This window comes from Pituophis catenifer, unplaced genomic scaffold, assembly GCF_029215685.1.
Source record: "Pituophis catenifer annectens isolate HBS135680 unplaced genomic scaffold, rPitCat1.0.hap2 SCAF_1, whole genome shotgun sequence".
Taxonomy (NCBI): Eukaryota; Metazoa; Chordata; class Lepidosauria; order Squamata; family Colubridae; genus Pituophis; species Pituophis catenifer.
Genome location: NW_027256881.1, coordinates 78,030,875 through 78,045,775, shown reverse-complemented (window position 1 = coordinate 78,045,775; position 14,901 = coordinate 78,030,875). Strand labels below are relative to the sequence as shown.

General features: G+C 38.9%; 1 protein-coding gene across 1 annotated transcript; it reads right to left on the bottom strand.

Moving 5' to 3' along the window:
- Positions 1–4,844: 4,844 nt before the first annotated feature.
- On the bottom strand, positions 4,845–14,279 carry TAGAP (T cell activation RhoGTPase activating protein). The gene is made up of 9 exons (XM_070951568.1): positions 14,253–14,279; positions 14,103–14,156; positions 12,903–12,969; positions 11,211–11,380; positions 10,508–10,669; positions 10,154–10,263; positions 8,272–8,467; positions 6,776–6,881; positions 4,845–6,118 (listed from the first exon to the last, which is right to left on the bottom strand). Exons 1-9 carry the CDS (start codon positions 14,277–14,279, stop codon positions 4,845–4,847), a joined length of 2,166 nt encoding a protein of 721 aa, XP_070807669.1.
- Between the last annotated feature and the right edge of the window lie 622 nt (positions 14,280–14,901).

Below are 14,901 nucleotides of genomic sequence, written 5' to 3'. Positions count from 1 at the left end.
CATGTGCTACCACAGTATGGTGGATCCTTCAGTCCATTGAAATTTGTGTTCTTGCACAACAGATGAAAGAGCCCTGCATGCTGTGGTGGGGACTAGCTATGATGGTGCATCTTGAAGACTTCAGACAGGACTTTCTGCCATCCGTGTCTTCAGCAATACAACCTGTGCCTAGAGAGTGCTAAGGGGACACCGAAGGCTAAGAGATAGTGCTGGGCTTAGGATGGCTATGACTTCACCATGTTGAGCTGAATGGTATTTCTGGACTGTAGGGTTCTAGCTGGGTGTATTACATATGTGGGCTTTTATAATCAGTTGGGACAGCTTTTCCCCAAAGTTGCAGTGTATCATTTTTCTCATTAATTTTAATTTCAAAATATTTCTGAAATAGTAAATCATCTTCATGGAGCTTGAATTCCAATGTGTAACTAGTGATCTCTTAGTTAACTTAAGACCAGGGATGGGAATCAGCTGGTTTGGACCAGTTCAGGCGAACCGGATGTTAATTTTAATCTGGTTCACTGAACTAGTAGTTGCAAGGACTGGCTGATCTTGCCCATCCCACATCACCCCTTCCAGGAGTCTCCACCCAGCCTATTTTGGATGCCAGGTAAGTGCAGGGTCCACGTGGAGGCTCTGGGAGGGTGAAAAACGGCTCTACCAGAAGTTCTGGAAGTCTGAAAAACAGCCCTCCCAAGTCTGGAGGGGCTCTGGAGCCCAGGGAAGGGCGTTTTCACCCTCCCAGAGGCTCAAGGAAAGCCTCCGGGGCCTGGGAAGGGTGAAAATGCCCCCCAGGCCCCGTGATGCAGGAGGCAGAGTAGGCCATGCCCACCATAGCCACACCCACCCAGCAACCAGGCAGAGAACCGGTTGCTAAAATTTCTGAATCCCACTCCTGCTTAAGGTTGTTCATAACTGTACTCAGGGATACTCAGAATTCTGGTGCAAAAGAGCTAGAAAGGTCTAGGTTGCCTACTCTTCATGTAGCATATACTGTACATGTTCAGAATAACTTTTTCTAAGTTTAGAAGAAAGATTCTGCACACTTATAGAGGAAGAATTGAATGAAGTATAGAGTTAATGTTTGGACTAGAACTGGTAAGACATAAGTTCAAGTCTGTTCACAGATGAATCTGAAAACTGGACAGATTGGAGATACAAATCAATTTATGAAAATTTGATCTAGATGAACAGGATCTTGCCATTACTAAATCTTCCCCAAAATATTGACCTGCCTCTGGTTGAATTATGCTGCTGAAATTAGACCTAAAGAAAAATTAAGAGAAACTTCAATGATATGAATGACCCACAGAATTCTTTTATGGAATGAAGTTGCAAGTTTCCATATGTGATTTTGTTCATCTACTTCAGGGCTGTCAAACTCCCGGCCCACTGGCCAGATGCGTCACACGCTGGCCATGCCCACGCCCGGTTTAGCAAAGGAGGAAAAAGTCCTGATATGTCATGTGACATCGCCATGACGACATGAATTTGACACCCTTGATCTACTTGCTTCTTTTTTTCAGTTGGTGTTATTTTGATCAGAAAATGGTGTAACAAATAGCATATTGTTGTAGAGGACAGATTTAATGTATTCACAAAATACAAAAAATATTCAGGAATTGTGAGTCATATCATTGTAACTTTAACTGTTTACCTTAAGCCTCAGAAAAACATGGGGAAAGTCTCGAGATCTGTGAATAGATGGAAGCACTGAGTCATTTTCCTAGAATATAATGGTTGTCATACAGTCACAACAAAACAGGCAAAGAAAATATCCGCTGATGAATCTAGAAAAGATGCTGATAGAAATGGCCTGGTAAATAGAAACCGTCTTGTTCTCTGACACTTTAGGAACATAGAATAAGAACATCTAGATTTTAATCTTAATAAAATTAAGAATTCAAATCCCTGTTGAGAGATAAATGCTGATTATGAATTCGGAAAACCCCCACCAGCAATAGAAAACAATCTGACTTTGATTTTTAGTTTCCATGTTAATGATTTCCTTTGTATGAAACATAAACAGATGTGACTTCAAATACCAATTCTTCTATATATTTTTAAATGAAACTGTGTGTGTGTGTGTATATTTTCCGTAACATGGTTAATAAATACATGTAATATTTCAGTTCTGTATGTGGGAAAAGAATCAAAAGTACTGTATTAACTAACCATATCAGATCCACCCAACACCTGATTATCAGCTAAGTTCATACAAAGCACTCATCCCCAATTAATCTATTCTCAGATTTGATTAGTTTAGCATTCTGTTCAAATTCAACCTCCAAGTCGTCCAGCCAGATTCCATGGATGCAGATTTTAGGGGCCAATGCTTCTCATCAGTTTGGAGCCAATTATACCTTACTGACTTACTCAGTCTGATGTCTCCAAGAACTCCAATAAAGTCCAATAAAGTCCATACACATAGCTGATCTTTAGAGAGATATGTTTCCTGCAGAACTATTCACTTTTGTTTAATCACCAAGGATGATTGGACATATAGGGCCTTGTGAGGTTTCCACCACTGGCCCTGTGGAAATGTTGATACTGGGAATGTGGGGAGATGTGCAAGAGTTTTATGCAAGCTGTAATCTGGGCTTGCCAGTTGGCTCATATCTTTCAACTGAAAAGATTAAGAACTAGAAGAACAATACCTCTTGCTCCTTTGGAAAATATTCACTTTTGTGTCCTTAGGCATGCATGTAAAATGAACTGGTGGTCACAGAATCTGTGATCAAGCAGCCATCCCAACTAAAATCCTCATGGTTCATCGTAAGCAGGACTGGAGTTGCTGGCTGGGGTAGCGGGGATGGAACAGAATCCATTGCATTAATGTCAGGGCTAAATGTCTGTCTGTGGGACAGATCAGGAAGGCAAGGAGTTTAGGAGGTTGCAGACCCATTACTATCACCCAACCTTCTTCAGGCAGGTCCGTGATAGGTCCTGTTTTGTTCCCAATATTTCTGCCACTATTGGGGAAAACCTCTGGCAATATGCAAGTGATGTTCTGTTAGATACACCTTTGAGGTGGAACAGGTCTTCTGCTTCATCCGGCTCATCATTCACTATTCTGGCAAGTATAGGAGTTTTCTAGGAGTCAATGCAAACATTGTTGGGAAAATACCAACTTTAGATTTTTCAAAATAATCACATTGCTGGAAATATATACAGGGATGTTAGATCACACAGGTACCTCAGGTTATCTCTCTTTTGCTTTACAGAGACACATCCCTTAATACAGGCTGGTCATGTAACAGTATGGTTCCAAGCAGTGGTGGGTTTCAAAATTTTTTACTACCGGTTCTGTGGGTGTGGCTTGGTGGGCATGGCTTAGTGGCAGGGGAAGGATACTGTGAAATCTCCATTCCCACCCCACCCCAGGGGAAGGATACTGCAAAATCTCCATTCCTACCCCACTCCAGGGAAAGGTTACTGCAAAATCCCCATTTCCTCCCAATCAGCTGGGACTCGGGAGGCAGAGAATAGATGGGGGCGGGGCCAGTCAGAATTTTTACTACCAGTTTTCTGAATTACTCAAAATTTCCGCTACTGGTTCTCCAGAACTGGTCAGAATCTGCTGAAACCCACCTCTGGTTCCAAGTGAAACTTTAGGGGACTGTTTAAAAGAAGTTACCTGACTATTCCTAGGATATTAACTGCCTTGGCCGCCTTCTATATACTTTGAGTTAATATTTGTAAATGAAGCAACTTTAATATTAAGAGTCTCAGTGGTTGGAATTACATAGCATACTAAGCATTTATATTAATCACTTTTTCTTGAATAAGCCATAGTGCTGGATTTGGATAGTCTACTAAGCCATAAACCCTGGTTAGTGGTTGGGTTCACACACTACATCGAAGCCAGACAAATAAACAGCATTATGGCATTATGCAATGAGCAATTTTTATAGTAGTTTGATGAATCATAATAAACATATGTTATGTTCAGCTCCTGGAATTATGGGGAAACGTCAAGCTATACAATGTTGAATATTGTGTATGAATATTCTGCATGAATATTCTGTTGGGGTTTCTTCAATTTAGCATTTTCCAGATGAGTTACAACGGCATCTTTCTGAAATCCCAGACTACACAGCTGAGATTTGCCATTTCAACTCATCCAAAGCGCATGAAGTTGGGGAAGACTAAAATAATTTAGAAAGGCTTTCCTATACATTCAGACTATTTCTCTCGTGCTGGTCCGAATGTGATATGTTCCAGAAGGAAACTTACATTACTAGAACTTTCAGGGATAGTATCATGAAACCGAAAGTCTCGCTGTTTCTACTGCAAGAACCATTTCATAACACTGAGGTTTAGTTCAGTTGGAAATCCTTTCCAAATAGGAAGTGGTGGTGGAAGAAACTGTATCACTTGAGAAATCCAAAACCAGACACAGCAGCAGAGCCAAGTCTGTTGCAAAGCACACATTTCCTTGGTCATATGACAGAGATTGACTCAAGAGCTCTACAGTATTTCCCCTTATCTTCTGCTTCTCTGTTTCTGTTTATATTGGATCCTTGTCTAGACTACTTTCAGAAAAAGAAGAAACAACTAATGCGGGGGTTTGCTATAAGAACAAAGTAGATAAAGCTGCTGGATCTATTGTATGGATTTTGAAATATGCTTTTAACATTCAAGGGAATAACCAAGCCCAGATTAGGACATAATTATTTTGTACAAAATGGGCCGAAGAGCAAAACACATTACACCGGATACTAGACAAAATACAATTTTATGGAAAATTGGATTTATATCTGCTTAGGCAATAATGTTTGGCAAAAGTCTTGCTTCCATGCTTGACATAGAATGCATACATTTGTACTGGAATGAGAAAATTAAGTTTAAACATAGGATTCTTTTGCACGTTGTAAGTGCTCAAAAGTTATCTGATTGTTCTGTAGCGTCACATATTCTTGCTTGTTCTTTTGATATGACCCAGACATGGTCCTGAGACGGTACACTTGAGGGGTCAAAGGCAAATTTGCCCGTGAATGTATTCCAATAACAAAATCCACAACTGGTGTTTTGTCCTGGGAGTCCTTGATCAAAGAGGATCTGTCATTAAAAAGATTCTCATTTGCTTTGTTTGTGATCTCTTTCTTGAGCCTTGGACATTGAGATGCAGTATCCTGAGGAACCTTGGTGGGCCTCAGAGGATGGGCTCTTAAATTGTTGTGTGATGGAAATCTAACAGCAGAAAAGTGTTTGGTTGCCTCTTCATAGGAAGGAGGCCTTCTAGGTTTATTTTGATCTACAAGTCGAAACACTTCAACTGCTGACATAAAACGGGATCTCAGTGGACAACCTGAGGGTTCTGGACTGGGAACAGTCTCCTGAGTTGCTTGAACAATTTGACAGGAAAGTGGTCTTTCTTTTCTGGAGCCCTTTTTGAAACTGCCTTTTTGAAAGCAACCTCTGCCTTGACTTTCCATTTTGGCCAGCAGCTTCTTGCGGGTTGCCACAGAAAATGACATGGAGTGTTTCTTGAGCTCTGAGACAGCTCTGTCACTTCCATGTGAAATTTTGGCAGAGAAGGACTGTGGCCGCGTTAAGACATTGTTCGTGAAGATGGCAGGTGATGAGAGTGGTGAACTAGTGAATACAGAAGAGTCCGAGATAGAGGAAGCACTGTCTAGTGAACTGGAAGAAGATGTGCTGAGTAAGGAATCACTTGATAATTCTGCAGGGAAGTTGGCTTTGATTCTGAGATCTGATGGCTTTTTGTTCCTGTAGCGACCGGAAGGATAAGATTCTTCAACTGTCTGCATTCCCATTCTCAGCTCTCTATCCTTCAGTCCCAATTCTTTCTGCAGAATAAAATTATCCTCACTTTTGGAAAGTTTTGGAAGTTTCACACAGCCTTTCCGGCAATTCTTGGAAGACTGCAAATCTGGTTCTGAGAACCTCCTCTCAAGTTTCTCCATCGTTGTTTTAAAACGAGCCAGGGACAAGGCAGAAGGGATCTGGGTTTGTGGCTGTTTGGGGTACAATTCTGTACTGTTTGGTCTGCTGGTGTGGGATAAGGCCCTGGGTTGAAAGTCACTGAGACTGCATTCCCCTTCAAGGTCTATGCTGTCATAAGCAGAATCACGATGCTGGTTTGGTGATGACGTTTCTGGAGGAAGGAAAGGAAATGTTGAGACTAATGTTGGACAGAATCAGCCTTAGAAATAAGTCAGTCTCCACTAACTGCTATAAAGTATGTGTACATCACTAGCAATTGAGGAATAAATCCTTCCTGCCCAACATAGTGAAAAGGATTTTTAATTTTTTTTAAAGGGTACAAAATATAGGCAAGGGATTAAGTTACATAGAAATAATAAAACTTAACCGAAGTCCCTGAAAAGAAAAATGATAAAAAAAACAAAAACAAAAAAATTGAACCATATTTATATTAAACTTAGAAATAGTCACTGGTTTATAAAAAATATCATATAATGCTATTTTATAATTCGATATCCACAAATTGGGCCCAGTTTTTCTGATAAATCTTCCTAAAACTTTACATATGTTATTTCTGTTTCTCTACCCTGGTTTGAAAGGAATCTTAATGATAGGTGACTGTCTTGTGAAACTCTAAGATACACTGTGGTTAACATTTAGAAATAGTTTACTGTTGCTACTGGTTGGTTATTTTTTGCCACTTCCTTAGCAACTAGAATCAAACATTGTTAAACAGTACTTTCAATGAAATCTAAGCACATTCAGAAAAAAATGATTAGCCAGACACTGTTTTAAATATACACGTCAAAGACATGCAAAATCAGGGTACCTGTCATATCCAGGGAATTATCAGTATTCCTAGATAACAGTGAGTAAATTTCTTCTCCAAATATATCCGAACAATTATTAATGAGGAATTCCACCAGTGCCTTCACCTATGCAAGCCAAACAAAGAATGTAAATCAGAGATTAACTTGGAGTCATTTCAACAGTGGAATCTATATATTAAGAACCATATATTAAGAATATTTTGATAGGAAATCCACATGTAAATTCCAGCCTTGAAAAGTACAAGCAGAAAAACAACATACAGAATTCTTGTCTTTTAAATCCTGCCTTGCTTCCTAGTAAAAATAAACTACTTCTGAGATAGCCCTCCCCCCACTCCATTGTTTGTTTGTTTATGTGGGCCTGTTAACCTCTTCATTTGAACGTATGGAAGCTTATCTTTGCAATTGTGTTGCTGTAGGTTTAGCTGTTTGCATAATTCCCGAAGCTTATGCCCTGATTCTAGAACTAGCTTCTTCCACCAAACCACAATTGCAAGACTTTTAATGATCACATGTTTTAAAAATCAACTAAGAAAGCTGTACTTCCCAGTCAAGAGGATCTGAAGTCTGTACTTAAAATGCTGGGGAGTTTCTTAACCAGCTATTGAAGATAATTATAAATTGCCTATGAGCTCTTAGTTCAGGATGGGGAACTTTTGCTTTGAGTTTTGGAGAGTTATATTTCCTTGGCAGCGATTTATGTTTTGGGTAAGCAGGCTTGAAGTCAATAGTGGACGTAACCTGGACCGTCCTCTTTTTCCCCATAAGATCCTTTATTTTCTCTTCTTCTCCTCCAGTCTTATACAACATCAGGTTGTATGAAGATCCTGAACACAATTTGACTGTATAGAGATATCCCAATTCCATTTGTTGGAGTAGTTGCCTTTGAGGTACTACTTTTGATCCAGAGAAAGCATGATCCTCTGCCTTAATCCTTGTAGTTAAAAAGCCCTGAGACAGGGTACTTTTCTGTACCCATCCATGGGGCTTCTGTAAAAATGTCTTCTGCAAATAGAGATGCATCAATTTGAAGCAGCACCTTGCTCCACTTTGCTGCCTAAAAATGGGACACAGCTTCTTAATACCACATCAGAGAGGCACTTTATTGAAGGATGAATCAGAGAAGTGCCCCTTTAAGGCTTCCCATAATTTTAGTGTATGGGAGCTGAATTAATTAAGATGTTGCAATGCGGCTACAGCATGCATACCTAATCTTGGCAAGTTTCAGATGTATGCACTCCAACTCCCAAAATACTGGCTGGGAAATTCTGGGAGTTGAAGTCCACATGTCTTTAAGTTGCCAAGATTGGGAACCTTAGGTCTACAGGATAGGGCCACTATTTCAAGTGTGAAAGTCTTTCACTGTGAGTCGGGTAAATGCCAAAGGGATTCATTGCCAGGCAAGTTATACTGACTGGCTTCCTTGTAGCTAGAGAAAAAAAAACAGTCAAAGATAAAAGACAATGTGGAACAGGTGGAAAGAAAACTAAGGTACCTTATCAGCTAGTTCTTTCTGGATTTCAAGTGTCAGGCTTTTGTCCCAATTTGGACTCAACATGGTTGGTCCAAAACAGATGGCGAGGTTGCTGGAATCCATTTTGTTGACTTTGGAGTTTTTGCTGATGTGGTGAAGAAGAGAAAGCAAGTGTTTGAGCAAATGAAGATTCGGCTGTGGCAATTTGCTTGCAATCCTGCAAAAATGGACATAAGAAAAAAAAGTCATCCTCAGATTACAGCTTCTGTTTTTTTTTTTTTTTTTAAAGTTAAACTGCATTCACTTATATGAGTAACACTTCCTCTAAAATGTGGAAGTATTTAAAGTGGTTACCCAAAATTCCCATTCAAAAGTCCCAGTCAGTGAATTCATTGTGAGTTTCTCTATGCGGGAGATGGGCAGTTCCAAAATGGTAGCTAGTTAGCTAGTAGCAGCTTGCTAGCTAGCTAGCTAGTTTGATAGATAGATAGATAGATGCAGGTAGACATAAATACCTGAGTAGACACCAAGCAGAAATTGTTCTGTCTCTTGGAAAATTATGGGGTGAAATGTTCTTAAACTTATAATTAAATATCTACCGTATAAGATATGTATAATATGCACATGTGTTCCCCCCCCCCCCATTATGTGGTATTCATCAGCTGGAAATATTACAGGTATTTCTTGTTTAGGGACACAACTGGGACTGGCAATTGAGCAAAGCAGTTGCTAAGTAAAACCATGACTCTGCTTATGATCTTACTTCAACTTTCTTTTGTGTTACAGAACTGTGAAAGTCATAAATGTGAGGACTGGTTGCAAAGTTACATTTTGATCACCATTGTAACTGCAAACAATCATTGAAAGAGGCTATCAGTATTCATTGGTTTGCTTCATGGGACTCTCTCTCTCTCTGTGTGTATGTGTGTGTGTGTGTGTGTGTGTGTATGTACCAACGTATGAAGAAATGTATGCATAGCCAGAGTTAAGCACATTTTATTCCTTGCATTGTATTCTGACATAGTTTCAAATTTGAAATGAATTGATGGCATTGTGTTGTCATGAAGTCAGTCAGATTTGATTATGGGATAATATTATTGCTCTTCCCCACTCATGTTCTCCCAGTCTTTTGAAAGGGAAGGAAGGGAAAAAATAGCATTATTGCAAAACTATTTAGGTTTTTACTTTCCCCATTGCTAATGTTTGCACTGAGGATTCATTCCTCCTCCTACAGCGTTTGCTCATTATGAATAGTTCTCCAGCTTTCAATAAAGATGAATAAGAAATATGGAAAATAAAAGATATGGAAACCCACACACGTCTAGTCACAAGAAAGCATCTGAAACCGGAACAAAACACAAACCTAACCACATTTTGGGGGGAAGAAATTCTACTGAATTCAATGAGAATGACGGGGAGTAAAAATTGCAGGAAATGCTTGGGTAGGCTGCACTATTAGCCAGGCTTACTTGACAGCAAGACCCATTAGTGCATTTTAAGCAGGCATAGAGTTTCACTTCAATATAGCCTTTTCATTTCAGAATAGATAGGAGATGTAGTAAAACTTTAAGCTGAAGTCTATAGTCTTAGATATCATTTTCTCTGGCATCAATCAAATTTTCCAGATAAAACTTTTACCTTGCTTTGCTTCATTGATGAGATTTTAGGGAGGAGGATAGAATGCAGAAAGGAACTGATTATGTCATTTCCCATTCATAATTCTCTTTCATAGTTTTTTGTTGCATGAGTGGGATTAAAAAGGAAATCATATAACACTTTTTGATTTCTTGAATTAAGAGCTATCTGTCTGGAAGTGTCCAAGTAAGGATTTCAGAATCTCTGTCTATTTGCGTTGCTTATTACAGAACAACAAAAAGCCACTCTTGAAGAGAGGCCCACTTACTCTTTCATGGCTTCAGTTTTTTCTTGATGATTTATTTTTTCTAATGCTGTCATCCACTCATCGTAAAGCTCAGTCAGCAACAATTTGTGGGGAATGCTTCGGAGGAAATCCTGCAAGAAACAAACTTCAATTAAGCCATGGGAGGCAATTTACAGCCAACATGCATCTTGGAACTTGGAGAGAGATCATAAAAACAACAGCTCTGTCTCCTACCATTTTCTATCAGGAGGCTAAATACATAGGATGCAACAATAGTGGAATTTATTTCCTAACTGCACTGGTTTTAGGAATATCTCTTCCTAGTACTTAAGAAACTGGGATCTACAATAAGAAACCAAATTAATAGATGTGTACCTTAAAAACCACAGCTAGCAGATAAACAGACTTTTTTTCTAAGACGATGTTGTCTCCAGCATTTAATTCCTCTCTCAGCTCCTTGCGTGCCTTCTCATTGGCAGCTTTTCGAAATATCCCTTCAGTGAATGGTCCTTTTTGGAAGAGTATTGTAAGGATATCCTACAATGTGAACAGGAATAAAAAGAATATCACCTGTATTAAGATCCAGACCGGGAACTGAACACCATCATTATCCTATGCTCACCTTTTCAGTATTGTGTATTTGACAGGACAACATTCATATACATTATGATACTGACTTACTAGGTTGGGTTACATGCAACTCTTCCCTGTTCTTTCTGAATTATTTTTTTCCTCCCTATATTATTTCCCCTAGCCTTTAGGCTGTTTCCTTTTCAGCTATCCTAGACTTAAGTAGAAATTCCTTTCTCCCTGCAGAAGGCAGGATTCTTGACACAATATTATGAAACTTCAATAATATACTGTACAACTCATGATTCTGTTTTGCCTTAGAGAAGAGTTTGCTTGGCATAGATTTGAATTATTTTAAAGAACTTTTAATTGTAATTCAGCTTCTTCCATTTATGACTAGTAGGAAGAAGAAAATCCTCCTATTGCTTAGGTTAGGGATTATGTTATACAGCCAAAGCACAAAGCATTATTCATACATGATGAATACAATACCCTACTGCTTATTTACCTGTATAGATTTGGGCAGCGTATCTTCAGCACCATAAACAAGTGATAGAGGAAGATCAAACAAAGGTGGTTTCAACACAGATTCTAGATGCCCCTGACTTTCTGATTCATGGGTAGATCGTCTGAACATAAATGGCAAAGATATCACATTTTTTCTTTTCCTGTGACGATCTGTTGGAAGAACAAAAGGAATAGGAATGATGTGCAATGAATGAGTGACATCAGCACTAGATACATGAATATAGGATTATAGAATTATATGAATCAGCTATTGTCAATAAAATTATTTTCAGTTGCTTTAGGCCAGGCTGTCAAACTCGCGGCCTGTGGGCCAGATGCGTCATGCACTGGCCACCCCCACACCTGGTTTAGCGAAGGGGGAAAAGTCACTATGTCACGTGATGCCACTGTGACGACACGAGTTTGACACCTCTGCTTTAGACTATAGCTCCTACTCTGATCAATTGCCACACTGGCTAGGCATGGATTGGGGATATTGAGCTTTATAGTCTATTACAGTTTGGGGAAAGTTACTATAGTCATACAGGTAGTCCTCAACTTATGACCACAATTGAGCCCAAAATTTCTGTTGCTAAGTGAAACACTTGTTAATTGAGTTTTGCTCTGTTTTATGACCTTTCTTGTCACAGTTGATAAGTAAATCACTGCAGTTATTAACTTAGTCACACGGTTGTTAAGTGAATCTGACTTCCCCATTGACTTTGCTTGTCAGAAGTTTGCAAAAGGTGATCACATGACCCTGGAACACTGCAACCATCATAAATATGAGTCAGTTGCTAAGTGTTTGAATTTTGATCACCTGACCATGGGATGCTGCAATGGTTGTAAGTATGAAAAACGGTCTTAAGTCACTTTTTTCAGTGCTGTTGTAACTTTGAATGGCCACTACATGAGCTGTTGTAAGTCAAGGACTACCTGTACTCCTTATCAGCATTCAGCAATTCTAGAAGGAACAATCAGATCAATTCAATCTAAACAAATGCAGTTTGTAAAACTTAATTAGTAGCAAAGAGGACTAGCACAGTTGTTCTTGGTATCAGAGGTAAAAATTGGTTTCTTGTCAAAAGTGATTGAGAACATTCAAAGTGATAAATATATCACTTTTGAACTGATCACAAACCTATCTAGCTTATTTAAAATGGCACTTAATTCTGTTCTACTATCAAACCAGCTATAAACTCTGTACCTCCAACTTTGTTCTTGCTGGAACCATGCAGTCCGTATCACTTGCATATTTAAATTTTAACCACAATCCCCTTCTTAAGGAAACCAGCCTGTGTTTCAACCATCAGTGGTGGCAATTAAATATGTAGTTAACCTGCCATCCTATGGCTTGTCCTAGAACAGCCAATCAATCAACCAGATTGTTTACAGCTCTAGACATTTTAGGTGTATATATATTGCCACCAGGGGGCAATTTAGAATTATATGTTATGATTTAAACCTGAGAACCCACGAACCTGTGGCTACTACATAAAAATGTGGACATTCTCAGTGCCAAAAGAGAACAGTCAACTATCTATTCCCTTGACCAAAAGACACTTGGGTCTCATTCTGTCTCTTCCTCCACCATCCAGAAGAGCAGAATAAATGCCCTTCCCTTGTAGAGAACAAAGTTCAAGGTACATTGGTTTAGCACTATTCACTGTTTAAGAAGGGTTTGCACACATACCCATTGGCTGACATGGCTCCTCTTCATTATCACATGTCACGAAGAAGTGACGTTTTTTGAGATCCTCCTAAAGTCAGTAAAAATGATCAATCCATCATGCAGCATAGAGTCAAATAAAACTGTAATACATCACGTTGCTCAGTTCCTCAAAACAGAGAGACAAAACCCATACCCGCTTGTTTCAGAAAAGGATGCATTCAATTGCAACACTGAATTGCACTCAACCAAACATTAAACAGAAGCAACAATAAATACGAAAGCTGTCTACAGCTATCCTGTTTACTTTGGTTAAAGGAATCCTTAGTGAGCTCTGCAAATAATATAGATCCAAAACAGCAAGCAAATATATGGTTGGTTTCACACCTTTGGCCATGATTACTATTGATATCAATGGATCTTTTATTATTCAGGGACTAACTAAACTTCTATTGATGTCAATGAATTCATTCTAAATTTGAGTGATTAATGAGGGCCTGCATGGAAAGGTGGGTGGGTGAGAAGAAAATTAAACAGATACAGTTCAGACAGGAATTAATGTATGATAGAGAGGATTGCAGTCAGGAATTTCCCAGGGCAAATGTGAGCTGTCTTATGTGAGCTGCTCTTTGGATTTCAGCCATACATCCAAGTAAGGCTATAAAGTGATTGCTAATGGAATGCACTGGAAACAGGCTCACTGAAATTAATAGGTTTTTGAAGTAACAGGTGTTTGGCATTTGGATATTATAATCCAGACCACAGCCTTACATATTTCTGTTCAACACTCTATTATTCAACACTCTAATATGAGCACAAATCTCGTTCCTTTGGCTTGAACTGTAGCAGGGAGCGTAACACACTCATTCATGTCTAAACAGATTTCCCCAAATTTGTAATGAGTGCGGATGGTAGTTTAGGAGTTTTCATTTCATTCAGTCTTTAAAGTGATTTGAATTTGGTAACTATAAAGGTGCAAGCAAAGGATCAGGTATACTATTATAAAATATTGACTAGAATTACAGTGCTATTAAAAATAATGCCCCCCCCCCAAGCTAAAGCTTAGCAGGAATGACTGACCATCAATTTACAAAAGCATAGGATGTGCTGTACAATTCTGAGTGAGTTTACTCAGAAATAAGTCACCCAGAGTCCCATAAGAAGTATGCTTACAATCACAAACTCTAATACATAGAAACGGCAAAGGGCTTTATGTGTGTTTACCTCTGAAGAGTGTGCTGTTAAAGCCTCCATCTCTTTTGCATTTAAACTTTTGGGCTGTAAAGTAAAACAAAGGAAAAATATAATCAGAAATCATCTGGTTTCAGCAGCACTAATTTGCAAGAGAAGAATATGAAGAGAAAAGACACTCACTGCATTGCAACTGCTTAGCACCTTCATCAGTAATCAAACTGTTACAGCTTTAATGATCTTGCTTCCCTGAATTCCTCTTGTTTGCCTATTTCAGAAGACAAGAATGATATTAGCAATCTCTGCTAAAGCACACAACCATACTTTTTTCCATTGCAAAATTAAATTCGATACAGACAAAAGCAATTTAAGACAGAGGTGCCGGCCTAAGTAATTCATTTTTTCCTATTCATTGTTTCTGATTTCTGAAGAAAGAAAAACAAATGCCCAAAACAAAAAGGAGGCTTGACCACTCTAAAGACAGCAGATCCACTCTCACTTTGGAAAAAAAAAATTGTAACTTGCTGCAATAAATCTGAATGAACAAATCCTACAGATAGTCCTTCACAGCACAGTGTTATAGCAGCTCTGAAAAACCACTTGTTAATCACATGATAAGTTGAACGAATGTTTATGGTTTGAAACAGCCAGGGAAGACATGAAAAACCAGTTAAAATAAAACAAGTCATATGGTATATGCTAAGAATTTATCAGTCAGTCAAGCCTTGTCCCAGAGTTCATTATGAACAGGCATTTTGTCAGCAGTACTACGTAGCTAAACTGGTCAGGGATTGGGGCTGAAAGCAATCTGAAACTTTTTTTCTGATTCAAA